The 17,524-nt window shown below is 37.9% G+C and overlaps 1 protein-coding gene across 1 annotated transcript; it reads right to left on the bottom strand.

The window, feature by feature from the left end:
* Positions 1–1,876: 1,876 nt before the first annotated feature.
* On the bottom strand, positions 1,877–16,409 carry LOC140227056 (interstitial collagenase-like). Its single transcript, XM_072307488.1, has 9 exons — positions 16,269–16,409; positions 9,527–9,638; positions 7,543–7,778; positions 6,822–7,047; positions 6,098–6,256; positions 4,778–4,915; positions 4,155–4,315; positions 2,866–3,019; positions 1,877–2,127 (listed from the first exon to the last, which is right to left on the bottom strand). Exons 1-9 carry the CDS (start codon positions 16,407–16,409, stop codon positions 1,877–1,879), a joined length of 1,578 nt encoding a protein of 525 aa, XP_072163589.1.
* Between the last annotated feature and the right edge of the window lie 1,115 nt (positions 16,410–17,524).

Genomic DNA, 17,524 nt, shown 5'->3' with positions numbered 1-17,524 from the left:
CTTGCATCAATTGTATTTCTTATTTGTTGTTTTGCAAAAATCAAGCATAATTACGTGCAGGGGAATTAAAGTGTTTACAGTTCTTTAATTATGCAAAAATGTGCGATATTTTCATCCACAAACCAATGATGAAGTTGTGAATCGATGACGTCATCACCTCAGTATGTGGTTGAAGCCAAAATCACTAATCGGAGAAAACATGTGAAACTTTCAAATTCCATCGTTTTCTTATCTTTCGTAAGACTTTGATGAACCTATTACCATTCTGTTTGTTGAATATCAATCTTATTTTCCACAGTCGACTTGTTTATTGTGAAGAATTGCAGTGGTTGCACTTTTATTACGCGATCATCAACTGCACGATTCAAAAAAGTTCATGTTAAATCTGAATGATGGCAAAGATTTTTCAGAGTTAAAAAATATCAAGACTATTTTTGCCCAAAATTTGCACAAGAATGACATATTTAAAATGTGTTTCTCTCATATCTGAGCATTTCAAGAGAAAGAATAGTATTTTATCTAGTGAAATAAGCTATACTGTCTTCTCAGAAATATTACACAGTCGTTACAGTTGAAAATTGTCCAATTTTACTCTGGCATATAAACACAAGAAGCTGATGGAATCTGACGTAGTTGATAATTCAATTTGACTGAGTTATCTATCCACATTCAGGCGGCTCCCATTATATCAAACTCCTCGGCTACCTGTAGTTATATTTCATTATATCGAAATTTCATTGAAACCGAGCAGTTACTATCAAGTATAAAAAGATTATATAGATGATAATTTTGGGACATGAATATTACTTCCTTGTAAAAAGAGTTTCGTTATAACGGTATTCGTTATAACGGGAATGCACTGTATCACTTATTCATACAAATGGGAAAAAGTCTTTACCATTCCCACGACACCACAATGGTAATGATTTTAGCTACCACGATAGCTACCGCTGTCATTGCTTTGAGTGTTATCATCATCCTCATTATTATCGACATCGCGGATGTGATCTTTAGTACTGTAATTATGGAGTGTGCTTCTCCGTATCACCAAGACAATTAATCTTGCATAATATTATCCTCTATCTGTTTCTGCCTGTCTGTCTTTTTCTTCCTCTCCTGTCTCTCTCACTACAAATATCTCTCTTCCCAAATCATAATCAGTTGTTACACGCATGTTCCCTTTAACTCATTGTGACTCCATTTCATCAAATAAACGTTTTGAGTATACGCAGACCCTTAACACGTTGATCTCTTTGCTGGTCCGCCCGGATCGAGAATTCCTACCTCTTCAGGAACCCCACTCACAAGCATAGCTTTTTGAGGGGTCTCAGTTTGCATCATGTTTATCATGATTGCTGATGATTGCTATGTTTGTCTATCTTTTTTGTTAATAAACTAAACCGATGTCATGACATGACTATGATCACAAGATAATAAATGGCCTTGGGTGGGAATCCCCTGAGACAAGACAGAGGAACCAGAGGCTCCGTATGCTGAACAATATGAAAAATGGGCTAGTTGATATCAAGGAGCTTCAAAGCTCCTTGTTGATATCCAGTTAAATGATTTTATTCAACGTTATATGAGAACCACTAGGGGGGAATGATCAAACGTTTCACCAGATCCGCCATAAATGCAGTTTTTTTTTTTCTTCTTCTTCTTCTTCTTCTTCAAGATTCATCCTTCGTAGCCAATGTGAGGGACTGGAACAATCTTCCTTCATCGACTGTGAACAGTCTTTCTTTGGTCCATCACTAGGTTGTTCCACATACAGCGCGCTTTTCACGTCATTAAGTTAGCGTGGATGTGTCTGCTGAGGACAATTTGCTGATGAAACTGTCCAGATCCAGATCCAGGACCTGGTTCTAAGACTTGACTACCGTCGTCGTCGCAGTTCGTCTTCGCAGCTGAACCAATCCTGCGAGGCGGCCTTGGGGAAGCGCGCGCTGACGCTCAAACTCCAGGGAGACACTTGGTAGTACATGCCATCGTCCATGAAGAAATAGAGGTAATTGTCCGGCCCTTGGATCACGGTCTTTACGATTCCGTGCAGGTTGGGGATGACTTGGTCAACGGCAAACGGGCCGCTGAAGTTTTTGGTCCAGCCGTATTTGTACAGTTCTCCGTCTGTAGAGGTGAATAATGAAAGAGAGCAATCACGAGTCATCTCTTGAAAAACAGATGTATTGTTCTTCTATGAATATTGTTCTGTGGAGTCTCTTCAGTGGTGCAAAAATACACTGTACATGACCGCAATGGGTGCATTCAATGGTGACAGACGAAGTCTACATCTTCCTCACAAATCCTACAAGGTGGTGTGATGGCGCTTATCGTGACATAGACCGTGCAAGGGAGCTCGGCATACTATGGCATATATGGCCGCACTATTGAGAACCTTCAATTCGCAATGGATATACCACCTGAAATGAAGAAAGCTAACAGGTCTAAGTAAAACGGATTTGCAACAAGGTTTTTGTTTCGTTTGTTTCGTTTTTATAAAGGCTTCGCTTATGAATGAGGGCAGATTTCTTGTCGCCCTTTTGGAAACTTTTTTTTTTATATATATCAAGAATTCACAGTATTTTGAAACTTTGGGAAGACATGTCCTATCTGGAATGGCTGACACGGAATGTGGAACTAATTATAAAGGTTTCACCCGATTTGTAATGATGGAATTCTACAGTGAACACCAAGTCTCTAACTTTGGTTTGAATCCTAAAAGAGTATTGAAGAAACAGGATTCAAGTTGAGTAGGTACGGGATCTTCGACTTCTGTTCCGAGGCTGGTTAACTTGACAGTGAACTAGAATTCAATGAGTACTGACTAAAAAAAAAGTGACTTGCAAAGACAAAGAATTATCTTACCTATTACAAAGAGCGTTTCTCCGTTGCCTCCGATCTCCACTGCAGCGTCCACGGAGCTCACGGTGGAGCGTACGGACGGAAACACGGTGTGGATGTCCTTGGGAAACCCAGGGTCGAGGGCGTTGTCGGGGGTAAAGCGCCATACAGCTCTTTGCTGGTAGCATGTGCATATGATATGAAAATATGATAATAGAAATAAATAAAAATAATGAATGAATAAATAAATTTGAAATGAATGAATGAATGAATGAATAAATAAATTTGAAATGAATGAATGAATGAATGAATAAATAAATTTGAAATGAATGAATGAATAAATAAATAAATACAAGAGAGAAATATGACTGCATAGCATTCCTTTAAACTAACTCTTCATTCCTTTATATTAACTTTCATCTGACAACATTACATCAACGTATTCCTACTAACACGGAGTGATCGGATGTATAACTATGATTTTGTCAAGTTTCAGAAATAGGCCTACTCAGAATCAAACGAACAAAACCATATGGATTTTACGAAGTACCAGGATTTCACACCACATTCATCAAAGATCAAAGGTAGAAACCTTCTTTGATAAGGCATCGTGTTACGTCGAAATTGCCATTGACATTTAGAGGAAATTAATTTTGTCTGAATTATATGAAAAAAATGCAAAAATGGAAATGCATATTCGATTAACTCAGAATTCTTCAAAAGATGATGGAATGAGAGGCGTCTCAGATAAGATGAACCTAACTTTCGGAAAGATTTCATTTTCTTGGATAGATTGACGGATCTAAGTCATCATGACTTGTGAAAAAAAAGTCACTAACTTAACTTCAGCGAGTGACCAACATTTTATTATAAGAACATAATTTAGCTGTTAGACAGTAAAAGATGAGCGTAACAAAAACGAGTATAGTGGTTTTCAAACATTATTTTCTGATACGTTTAATTCTTCCTCCTTTACCGCGGCAATCTGACAATTTCCGCAGGAAGACGTTGACATCGGCACCACCACTACTTTGATCCAAGTAGAAATACAATGATGTTCTTACGCAGTTTCTCGTAATCGTACAGAATACTCCATTGTGAGAATGCTGTAAATTATAATTATGACATTATTGCTTGATGAGAGAGGCATGTAGCTAGTTAGGCCTATATACACAAAGAAAGTACTGAACTATTCTCGCATTACAATGACGTGCAGTAAGAAGAATTCAGACTGCTATGTAATGCTCTTTTATGGTCTACCATGTTATTGACGATTTTGTAAATTATGTAATATTTGTAAATTGTATTTTTACCTTGAAGAAATAGGTCTTCCCAGCATCCTCTCCCCACACTCTCGTGTTCTTGACGGTGAGGGCAGCAGTCAAATAGCTCTGTAGACCAGGCCAGTTTTGAGATATCAAGGCCGGGTATCCCTGCACAATGAGTCCATCCTCCATCTTCCAGTAGTAAATGTCTGATGTTAAGAGACATAAAATGAAAATAATGATGATAATGATATTAAACTTGCCTTATCTTCTTGCCTTTTGCACATCGTGTGCCTTGTCTTCAGTTTACGTGTAACTCTGTAACGTTTATCTTGTCGTATTTATATGAATTGAACAATATTTCTACGATTAATATTTGAAAGGCTGGTCTTACCTGTGTTGGTTCCTCCACTCTCTACACAATTTTATTTATATGAATAATACAAATCCATTCCATAAATGTGCATTCCGCGAGTTTCACTCTATCCCTTGAAATGCGAGCGAAAAGCAACCGATTAGTGCTCACTGGCATTTCCTTCGCGTTTGTCCTTTAGCGAATACCTATCATAACATCCATCCTATATACGACCACCATTCTGCATTTCACACACAATAAAATATAGAATACAAGCGCAAAATACACACACAGACCCATCAAGTGTACACTGTACCTTTGAAAGCGTACGTGACACCGTCCCGCCCTAATGTCATCGCCTCGGGAAGAGAAGCACAAAGGTTGGGCACACTGGGATTGTTCGGACCTCCGGGTATCAAGGCCGGGTAGGACAACTCGGTTCCAGGTCTTGCTCCTGGGGTGAGAGTGGAGATTTTACACAATATCGAGCTGTACTTGGTGCTTTGACTGCGAACGGACTACCCGGGATAATTACTATGGATCATGGGAAAACATAATATAATTGATTCGGACGTATTTTTGTTGTTATTGTTGAAAAGGTTTTTTTTTTTTTTTTTTTTTTTTTTTTTTTTTAAGTTCAGTAACATCACCGAGTCCTTCTACCACTTGGTAAGGTTCAGTGCTCAACAATGACGACTCTAATGGCGATTTTTTTTTTTCCTTTTAGGATATTAGGATGTTCCAATTCAACGAGGTTACGGTTCATAATTTGGCAGGTGACAGTGAAATCAGCGTCAATAGCTATTACAATCATATCATATGCAAGTTCGATGTTCGTTATTCCGAATGTTCGTTGAAAAGAAAACGGAATGAAGTTCATTATTCAGAAGATTCGTTATTCCGAAACACACACAAATTCCAAATTCTTAGAGATTCGTTATTCCGAAAATGAAAAAGGGTTCGTTGATTCCGAAGGTTCGTTATTCCGAAAGTTTGTAATTCCGAAGGTTTGTTAATCCGAAAATGTAAAGACTGTGCGTGCTAACGTGCCTTCGGAACTACGAACCTTATTTCATTTCCGGATCAACGAATCTTCGGAATAACAAACGGTACCTACAAGCAATGATAATTAGAATAATAGACATTATTAGGACAAAGGTAACCGTTTGACGTGTATAGTATTTAAGTAGTACTCATCATGGTGCCATGACGGCAAAGCTTTTTTTTTTTTTTTTTTTTTTTTTTTGTCTTTTGGGCCTGATGTTACCATCATATGATGAGAGGTGGCCCTATAGATTACCAAATTGTAAACCATAATCAATATAACTTATACACTGCATGCATACACATATACAAAATAACAGAAATAATTTCTTACAACAAACTTATTGAATACGAATTAACACAATTCTTAAATCTGTCCATGTTTGGAGCTAGAGGAAATATGTTGGTGGGAAGTGAGTTCCACAACCGAGTCGTCCTTGGTATCTAGGAAGACTGATGGAGATACGTGTTCGACTTTGGTACAGTCTATGTAGGGGTGCATAATCAATGAGCAGTTAAAGGTTTGCAGAAGAGCGTGTCAATCGAACATTGGAGAGCAACGGGGGAATGCCCTCGTTCTCTGCCTCCTCACCGTACAAGAACTGGACGCCCCTGATGTCGTCTTCGTGAAGCTGTAAGCTGGGCTCGTAGCTCTGGTACCAGGGGTACATGAGGGCGGGCACCACCTTGGAGTGGCTGAGCCCGATGGCGTGGCCGATCTCATGTGCGATCGTGAACATTAGGTTGGTACCTGACGGAAGAACACAGCGATGACACCGTCAATGCATCTCGATTGTGTGCTTTGTCATTTTTAAGTGACATGTTTTAGTTGATGAATTTGATAAATTGAATAAAACCAAATAAACAGAGTGGTAATAGTTTCATTGGAATGGCACCTAGAATAATAAACAATTGTAAATCTAAATTTTCGCATATTTTCACGTGAAAGTGATATCAGAAGAAACCACATTTACGCAAACTTGAGTAGGCTATGATATCTTCACCTCAAAACTTGCCATTCATTAAAAAAAAAAATCATTCTTTTGGTTGATGATTTAGTTGTCTATACAAACCTTTTCCCCTTTATGTATTTGATGATTGCTATGTTATTAGCAGATTACAATGGTATGATACAATGAAACAATTTATTTTTGTATTGATTCATGTCAAAATGATAAAGGAAAGATTGGTGATAAAGTCAGTGACTGTCTCTTTCTCTTTCAAGTTCGGTATCACGGTAAGCTGAAGTCTCTATAATTGTGAAGGTGTTAGTATCTATGTTGTTTCGTTTGTTGGCGTAACATCTCTCCACCAACCTGAGGGTGATTCCACTGTCCAGTTCTCATCCTCGTCCAGGTGGATATTACCGGTCAGTCCGGACTGGTCGGAGCTCAGATGGGGAACAAACGAGTGCGCCAGGACGTAGCCGGGACCGTCGAAGGGTTTACCATCGCCGTGGTCGCCTCGCTGAAACGAGATATCAATGTCGGCGTCGCCCGTCCACACTCGTCGAAAGTCGACCAAGGCGACAGCCGACCACAACTGCACATAGTGGGTAAAATTATGGCCGAAGTAAAACATTGATAATACGAGAGGGAAATAAAGCGAAAATCGGCCTGACATAAACAAAAAAAAAATGCAGTGTAGAAACTGATTCGGTTAATTCTTATTGATTACCAACTGCAGTTGAATTCTTAAACACACTCATTGCACTTAAACTTTAAGGTCGACCACAAACTGGGTAATCATATGACAATCATGATTGTCACCTTATTATTACTATTACCAGCATAACAAGTGGGAGTACAGTTATTTTTTTTTATTCTTACGTATGATAGATACAACATAAAGAAATACTTCAACTACTATCGTTTCTGTGGCTATATGGATATAATAATGACATATGGAAAAAAAAAGAAAACTACTAACACTGACAAAACGAATGTCATGATTAACAAATCTACCACGCCTCTTCTGATGACGCATAGTTTTACTCGGCACACTATCTGAATACACGGATAGATGTGTCCTATATACCTTAAACCCATTCTCAATGGCCTCGTCCACTTTCTGCTCGGGTAGGTCTGGCGTGTACGACGAGATCCTGTAGGTGAAATTGTTTTTTGGCCACGCCCTAAAGATGCTCCACCTCTTTTCCCGAGTACGTCCCTCCCAGTTGTCAAGCACCTCCACCCTGACGGGGGCGTTGACATCGCCATTCCCACGATGAGGGGCCGCCATCAACTTTAACGTCTGCTTGTCATTGACCCCTGCTTTGACAAACAGGGAACGATATGGGGGGGGGGGGGGTGGGGACTCTCTTGCATAAGGGTATTAAAAGTAAGATTGTGGGATTTGCCCACCTAAAGAACTAATTCTTTTCGCAAGGTCCCTGATATTGCTTTGTATTTTCAGATATTTATGGCAACAATATTGCACCAATACCACAAGAGTAGCTGAAAAAAAAAGCAAGAATGACGAGTTTATGTGACAAGCTGACGAGGTGTCATAACTCTCTAGCGATCATAGTAAAAAATGTATTTGGCATCATCATATAGTAGGTTTATTCTTGGTCCATACGTCAGGTTTCTTGTTGCGTAAAAAGCAACATAATTATAGGCCCTATTATACGCATTCTACATGTAATTTCTTTTTAATTTTCTTCTCTCGTACAAATCTTGTTTCACTGCGTTTCTATTTCTCGCCTTCTTCATGTAAAACCTTGTCAACATCCACGTGACGAAGTCACTTCAATTCATTCATGAAAATTACATCCTCTAAGCGTGTTCAACTGCGATCATTATTGTAGAACATGTTGGAAGGATACGCGTAATCAACTGCGATCATGTTGGAAGGATCGATGACGTGTAAGCGACGATAATAATGACACCGTATTCTTGCTTTTGCCATCTCAGTGAAGAAAAGTTAAATAGAAAGAAAAACTCTCTGGCCCGAATTCTCAAAGCTGGAATAACTATTCCACGGAATAATTATTCCGGGGAATAAGTTATTCCACCATTGAGAATAGATTCCGGGGAATAAATCGCGTCATTTTACGTCACGAGGGCCTGATTTGCATAAGAGGCGTAATAAATCGGCGGAATAAGCGGTGTAATAAAGTTATTCCACCTTTGAGAATTCGGGCCTCTACATATTTCTTTGACCTTCAGTGATGAAACAGTTCCTCCCGAGAACCCTGTTCCATACGGTCACCTTTTTTTTTCTTTTCTCTTCTTTTTTTTTGCCATCATATTGTGCATCCCATGACATTCTTCTTTTTTTTTTTTTTTGTTGGCCGGTATAACATCAAACATTATAATTTGCTTGAAAACATTAATTCAACACGAGTCAGTAATCGAAAGTCAGTTGTGCACGGCTTCAGTTATTGTTTTGCCAACAAAGCAGCTTCTTAAGCGTTGTGTTATACTCGTTGTATATTGTATTATTTCTTTTCTTTTGTATTTGTATTGTATTATTGTATTGTATTGTATTATTTCTTTTCTTTTATGTTCAACAACTCCCTGATGTGCTTCCTTAAGTTGGTTGGAGAGGCCCAAGGGTCATAGTGATTTTGATTGCTTTTTTCCAACCCGGCTCCTTCGGGAAGCTCAACAGGGAAAGCCTGACACTTTGTTTTCATGTGTTTTGTTTGTTTATTCTGTTTCTCTGTTATCACTTGTATTGTTTTGCAAATGCCGAATAAATAATAATAATAATAATAATAATAATAATAATAATAATAATAATAATAATAATAATAATAATAATAATAATAATTACCTCAACATTAATTGTAAAAGGCGTATTCCCTTTGAATGAAACTTGCCGTACGTGAGAGCTCCAAAATCTTTTGCTGTTATTTTTTTTTTCATTATTGAATAGCTGCAGTATGTACAGAATTCACTAAAATTTGCACTTTGGTCAAGCACTCGATATCTTGTCTGCATTGTAATTCTTTTTTTTTTTTCTTACAGTCGTGGGCACCCACCATGACATCTATGTCCATATCATGTTTGCTCACCTGTCTTGTGTAATCCGGATAATGTTTGGAAACCATGAAGGACGTGCTTTCGTCTTTCCTCGGGCAGAGTTGCGCTCATGTCTCCGGTGTAGTCCAAGTTTTTCAAATGTTTCTGATAAAGACAAAACATAAACACATTCCCATATAATGAAATGATTTTTTTTTTAAAGTGAAATGTTAGAGGATCGTTGAGAGATACTTGAATATCCCAAGACCTTTGATCTCCAGAGATCATTGTGTTTCCGTACGATAATAGCCTAATATTAACCCGAAAGCTTGCCCGACAAAGTAACAGCTCCTGCGTATGCAAGCAACATGTATTGATAAAAACGAACAGAAGCTCAGTACGACGCGATGTGTTAACCGTGACAGTCTGAGGCGACGTATTTTGCTTGAATGTGTTGACTGACGGTATAGCATTGGTGAAGATAAGGATTGGGTTTTTGACTTTCTGCGAGCTACCAAGAAAGCACTTATGAAATATTGCAGAGCATACCATGCTAAGAAGGATTCAAAGGTTATTTGATGAAAATCGGTTTTGGAATGGCTGAGACATCCAAAAAATCGTAAGAAAATCGTAATCGTAAGAAAAGGTGGGTCCCACATTTTATTAGGCACGTGTTAGGATTGCTCTGTTTAGGGTATCTCAGCCATAATAAAACCAGTTTTTATCAAGCGTTTGATTCCTCTTGGAACTACATGCTCGTTATATTTTATAAGAGGTTTCTCATTATCTCACCAAAAAATGTTGGAAACCTTAAGTTAGATCTCAATCAAAACTATACGATCCCTTCAATCTTCATAGTTACGAAACTTGGAGAAACCGCTGAGACAAGCATTAGGAGTGCCTGGAAAGTTGTTGGGTTCTTTCCTCCTCAAAGATTTCAACGTCTGCTAAAACCATAATCTAATTTGCCCAGCAGGTTGTTTGTTTGTTTGTTTGTTTTACAAAGCTGCGTCCAAAAATATCTTCGTCAATATATTTGACAACATAATTATGATTTCGCGCTGTATATCCTCAGCCTCTGTCCTAGCTCAGCATGGATTACCTGCGTGATGCCTATTCATTGCAAACGAGTTACTGTTTATGCTACTATGCCGAACAGGGATGACATCTCATAGCGCTTTGCATGCAACGGAAAGCGCTTTAAAAATATCCACTATTATCATTATTATTAAATACTCATGAATAATCAATGCACGTTACCTGGTTTAAACATGAAAACACTGTTTACAAATAGACAAGAGCCAGATTACGACATGACAGGTTGGCTTCCATTTCTGGCAGTAAAAACTATAAGCTACATATTACTGAAAGCATTTAAATAAAAGGAGAATTGTAGATCATTGTCAGCCCAGTGCACAGAAGCACTTCTTCAAGGGCTTCAAAATATTGCGCCTGTTATGCAGATGATTGCACAATTTGAAAATCCAACAGTGCTATGGAACACAACAAAGGAAAAGTAAAATAAATAAAGAAAATGACGTATGTGGGCCTTCAACTTTGACTCAGTGCGAACAATGCAAGTTAATACATAACAATGCCCGTGGCAAAGTCTAGGCGACACGCCCATTTCAAGAGAGCTGAGCTTAACGAGGACGTTCATTTTTTTTTTTTACTTTCTTCTCTTTTTTATTTCCTCTCTCTGTTCTTTTTTTTTTCTTACTTCTCTTCTCTTCTTGATATAGAAGGACTGTTTAAGCACTGTTGGGGTTTGATATGATGATCTGATTTCATGAGTGTGTGTTGGGAACAGTTAGAAGCAGACACAAACAGGGAAGGGGAGGGTTTCATAATCATGACATTTATTAATCAAGAAAGATCTGAGTTCTCTAAGCACATCCAGTTTTATTATTCTCACAAAAACAGGAACCATAATTATGAACACACATTGGGAACGAAAGTCCATAGACAAGTGGGCTTGTTCACTGTTGTATTTTACGTCATTTTTTTTTTTTTGGGGGGGGGGGGTAGGTTTTTCTTTCAGGACATATACAGTGACGCATTAAAACACTTATGATATAGTACAGAGTATACCATTTTAAGAGGAATTCATAGTTTATTTGATGAAAATCGGGTTTGGAATGACTGAAACATCCAAAAACAAAGTAAAACAAAGCGATCGTAATAAAGTGTGGGTCCCACACTTTATTAGAATTGCTCTTTTTGGATATCTCGGCCATTTCAAAACCAATTTTCATCAAATAAACATTGAATTCCTCATAGAATTACATGCTCTTTCATATTTCATAAGAGGTTTCTCATTATCTCACAAAAAATGTTAGAAACCTGAAATTAGGTCTCAACCACAACTGTACAATCCCTTTAATCTATCAATTTGTATAGAATGACGGCATCCCACTTTGCTTGCATCAGTTGTTTCAGTTTCAGTTTCGATTAGTTTTACTTCTCCGCTATACGAAAAAATCAGTATGGCGAAAACAAATATTTTCACATAAAATGGGGATACATACTATATGTATATATTATATATTATATATATATATATATATATATATATATATATATATATATATAATTATATTTGCAGATGAAAGTGAATACATGTATACACAGGAGTACTCATAAGATATAGATGATTACTGTGAATAGTATACATACAGTCAAAACTCATGATATGGTATATCGTAAAGTGTCCATGCAGGTAGAGGAGACCGTTATTGATAAGCAATTCGCTTGACTTGGATAACGGCCTCTGGGGTATGTCGGGCAAACCTCCGGCAAATCTCGGGCAAGCTTTCTGTCTTTAGGAATAATTGGTTTTATAGATATATGCACGAAGTGTTGGTACAATTTTTGTCGGTCTATTTGCCTGTTCCTACTAAATACTCGTACGAATATACTTAAGAGTTTAATTTGCATACAGTGTAGATAAGACAGGCTGAACTCGTGAAAACAGTCGGGTTAATAGGAACGGAGGGTCCTATACCATAGACATGATAGAGAAGGTCTTGAGATAATCCGGCGATATATCGCAGGGAAAGGGCTAATGAAAATCGGACAAAGAATTAGAAAACAGAAGAATCTTGAAGTTTAACACGATTTTACAAAACAGTGGTGTCACTGCTAATAATAACCTGCAAATCAGTAAGGAAGATGACGTCATCCTCTCACAACCGTCTCATGTTCCCAGAAAAAAAAAACACCTTCACAAACCGTTATTTTTGTCAATAACTCGGCACTTAGCCATTTTGTAATTTTACAAACTCATCACGGGTAAATCGTCAGTATTCCAGAATGATGCGACGCAAAGAATATGAAGGTGACACGGCATTTGCTTCTGCGACAAGTGCTCCGGTCTTATTTTATCCAAGGACTGAGGGTAAGGGTTACTGTTGTGATAGGGTTTTAGGTTCACTTTGATGTGAAGATTAGGATAAGGGTTAGCGTTATGTTTGTGGGTAGATTGGCTTAGCGTGCAGATAATTATTTCATGGGAGCAATTGTCGCAGGAGCAAATGTCATCGAACAGAATATGAAATCTTCTTAAGTTCCTGAAGAGAAGAAGAAGTTTTGCACTGATTTGTGTGTAAACAAAATAATGATAGTCGTCTGATTTCGTGACACCATCGCATCATCTGTCGCCAGGACTGTGATCGATATCCATTTTTTTCAGAAAAAATTCCACGATTCAAGTTCTTATCAAATCTGATTTTAATGAATCTTTCTCTCTTTTGTTTATTTGATTGTGCATGTTCGTCAAGGTTTATCTGACTTTCACTTTATTGAACATGCAAAACGTATTTCCATTGTGCATTCATTGTTAAATTATTTTAATTGGTAATTTAACAATGAATGCCTAGAACTATAGTGAAAGTCGACCCCGCGTTCAAGATAATATATCAATATCTGTTGGTCAACGTCCTACGCCCTCATCCTCATGAAAACAGACTTATGTCAAACCAATTTTTACATCGATTTCACCTTCAATGGAATATTTTTCTGATTTTCAACTCAAATAGTAATTCGTATTGTTGAAAGGGACAATGCGTAGTTTTTGTTCATGACAAGTTGTTTGCATGGTCAAGTTTGCATTTATACGCGGCAAGATTTGACGAACAATGGTATCCGACGGTGACTGCAGAAAGCGACGATAGGTATAGTGTTTGGCCAGTCACAGTGAACTTTGGTGTACAAAATTTCTCAATGTGATTTCAAATAACCGCACTGATTCATAAGCCCGGTTGTTAAGTGACCGGTCTACAAGTCACTAAAGATCTTGGGAATACAATGTACCTTATTTATCACATATGATATCATAATTCTATGTATAGTAATATGGTGTAAACTGCATCTCTGTCTTTGAGACAATTTTCGGCAACGCCTATTCTTTTTATGAACTGAAGTTCTTTCTGTGCTTTTACAGTGCTGTTGTCTCCACCATTCTGACCTTCCCCTTTCCAAAACTGATAATTAGAGAGTGACGTATTATTATGTTTCAATTTTGCGCTTGCGTTATGCCAAATGCAAGCGAATCGTACTGTGTTTTCTCTCCGTCTGTCTATGATGTCTGTCTGCCTGTCTGTCTGTCTGTCCCTGTCTCTCTTTCTCTCTATGTGTGCCAGTCTGTCTGTATGTATGCCGTGTGCCTGTTTGTCTCTCTCTTTCTTCCGCATCAGTCGTCAATCGACAAAAAGCGTCGTGTTTGTCTTCTTCTTGCCACAAAGGAGCCAGGAGTGAGTGGAGAACGTGTCACAACTAACAAAGTGACATTGGTGTAATGGGGAATGCAGGATTCGTAATTTTGCATCCCTATGCTGTACAGTATATCATATAATTATGACATATTGTCGCCCGTTTCAACTAAAAGTTAGTGGTCACGGCTTTCAGACACAAGAGGAACTCAGCCAACCATCTCCGATGAAATGTCTCAGTTCGTTGCCCAGTGAGATGGGAAATCACCGTGCAGCAAATCAGCCATTACCTCTGAATGTCTAAAAATGGTTGTGTAAAAGTTCAATGATGTTCACGCACGTACATCTGTGCGTGTTCTTTATTGCTCTTTGTTCGCCGTTTTAAAGGGGGCACTGAAACGAGTCACATGTCTTTATGAAATGCCATAATGTGTACAAAACTTTGTTGTTGCTGCTGTTAATGTTATAGCGATGCAGGGAAATTCAATCTGATGCACATCTATAAGTGATGGATATTGATCGATAATTGTCATGGGTCAATATCGTTGTGAAAGATAGATCATCAATCAACGATTACACTGGCAGATTTACTGAATGTTACGGGAAGAGGCACCAATATAATTGCAATGAATTGATCGCAGGTAACAAACTAGAAACAACCCCGAAAGAATGCAGCCACTCTTACGTCTGAAACAATGGCTATCATCGATCTATTAAGACGTACTTTTCTCTCATGTATTGTGCAAGAGACGTAGGACATGTATTTTTTTAATCGTCCCATATAGATCCTATGTACTTTTCTCTCTCTTCACTCACTCTATTTTGTGTCACTCCTTATCTCTACTATATAGTAACCTATCCCAGCACACTAATGTAGACCCAGCCCACGAAACACGTCACATGGTACAAAGTTATCAAGTTGAAAAATCAGAGCGTTAAAGGACAAGTTCACCTTCATTAACATAAGGATTAAGAGAATGCAGCAATATCAGTAGAACACATCAGTGAAAGTTTGAGGAAAATTGGACAATCAATGCAAAAGTTATGAATTTTTAAAAAATTTTGTGTTGGAACCGCTGAATGAGGAGACTACTAAGGCTCGTGATGTCATATGAGTACAACCGTACAAAGAAAATGTAAAGAAAATTCAACATATTTTCACTTTTTTCGCATAATAAAAGAGCACTCGACTTGCCTCTTTCTAAAGGCAATGGGAATAATATTACCCATAACATATGTCAGTAACGAGTCAAGGGAATGTGTACTTTTTTCAGAAGATGAAATTTTGTGAAATCCCCTTTATATTTTCCTTATATTGTTGTACGCATGTGACATAATACACTGCAGTAGTCTTCTCATCCAGCGGTGACTGCACAAAAACTTCAAATATTCATAACTTTTGAACGGATTGTCCGATTTTCCTCACACTTTCAATGATGTGTTCTACAAATATTGCTACATTTTCTCAATCCTTATGTTAATGAAGGTTAACTTGTCCTTTAACGTTCTGGTTTAAATGGATAGGACATGTAGCGAGAGCATGCAACTATCTTATGTCCAAGAAAATAGACTTTCATTGAGAGTGACTGGCAATAAAGCTGAAGGGAAGAAAAGTAAAATATTTGCATATATAATATGTACACATTTTTAGCTAATAAAGCATGAGTTTATTGGATTCAAATTTTCGGCGTCCTATACGCCTTCTTCAGGACGCACAAAATATGAGTCGAGTAAACTCATGCTTTATTGGCCAAAAATGTATTACCAGTTTGTTTCTTCATTTCTTAGTGGAGCCAATACGTGAAATCTCAACATATCTAAATATATGTGATATATTATACAAGTATATATATTTGATAATCATATCATTTGCAAGTTTCTAGTGGGATGAGAAATGACTAGATCATTGCATACTATGTTACCAAGTATAGAGTTAAACTCTCGACAGCTACGATGAAAATATCAAATTTTATGGAGAAAATTTAATTTAGCAAATGAAACAAGTTTAGAAATTTCATCGCAAATAATAACAATTAACCACTAATATGAGGCAACAATCAAAGTATATACTTTGTATAGAACTTACGTCAACTGCATTTCTTGAAAGCGTCACTGAGGATGCCGACTGGAGAAAGAATACAGCTGAATACAGAATCGTCACCAGCAGAGCATGCTTGGAAACCCTTCCCTCATGTCGACGTGATATAGTCACTTTAAACACCCCCATAGTTATAGATAGCACATTGTGATGATGCAAATTTTCGTACGCTTTAACAAGAGAATCAAATTTAGTGGCCAAATTTGATCGCGAGAACTTGTGCTCACTCGGCGCCACACACACTCACAGACGATGGCAGACTATAATCTGCTCGGTCTAGGTCTGGAGCTAGTCGTTTGGAGTCCTGGATCATGATTCGATCCTCAATCAAATATAATCATTCCACTCTACATCCCAAACTCCCGGTAAGGTTACGGAACTCTCCTCTGGAGTGTCTCATGTGCACGAGGTTAGGCCTACACTTGAAACATTTCGTTGGACAACACCTTTCAAGTCCGTTTATAGACAGCTAAAAGAACGAACCGACCCTGTACCAGAAGATTGTCCCTATACCACAGCGTGTCGGCTACTCTCTCCACTCGTCAAATCTACGTTTGCACTTCCCCCGCCGTCGCGCATGGACGTTGTGGAATCCACGAACAATCAGCAAATCCAATGACCTCATGATCTGACTGAAAAAAAAAAATCTTGTTTCGCTTGGTTGCATTTCAGAGTGTTTCCATACTGGTTGCAGAGCAATGAAAAAGGGTCACTGTGAAGGGCAAATCAGTCTTCTGTACATTAATAATAATTATTTGTCTGTACAATCTTATTGGCTTAAGAGCCCATGTATAATCATGACGACTGGTAAAGAAAATGTTCTCGGGGAGAAATAGGCCAATACGATCAAATTTATGAATATGATATTTGGATAAGAACTCTGACTACATCAGGCTACTCGATTAACCTGCTCCTCTTGAGTGCAGATGAATAATCAGAACTTTGCGTCATTCGCTATGATTAATATGTCAGGCAAGCATTTGAAAACCTTTTGTGGTTGCCTGAGGAAAAAAAAACATGAGTAAACTCAAACTTTTGTAGAAAAATGTGTGTGTATACAATATTTGAATTTGTATCTAATAAACTGATTAACAACGATTTACTAAATGGTATATGTCACACAGTTTGACTTAGTCTAATCTTATCCGAAAACATAGTCATAGGCTACCTACTTCTTCTACTTCTACTTCCATGGTGCTTCTCATCAAAGCCTGTTCAGCAACTGGATAAGGGTTTGTGGTGTG

Source organism: Diadema setosum, chromosome 4 (genome assembly GCF_964275005.1).
Source record: "Diadema setosum chromosome 4, eeDiaSeto1, whole genome shotgun sequence".
Taxonomy (NCBI): domain Eukaryota; kingdom Metazoa; phylum Echinodermata; class Echinoidea; order Diadematoida; family Diadematidae; genus Diadema; species Diadema setosum.
Note: the sequence above shows the minus strand (reverse complement) of the source record. Positions and strands in the feature narration are given on the sequence as shown.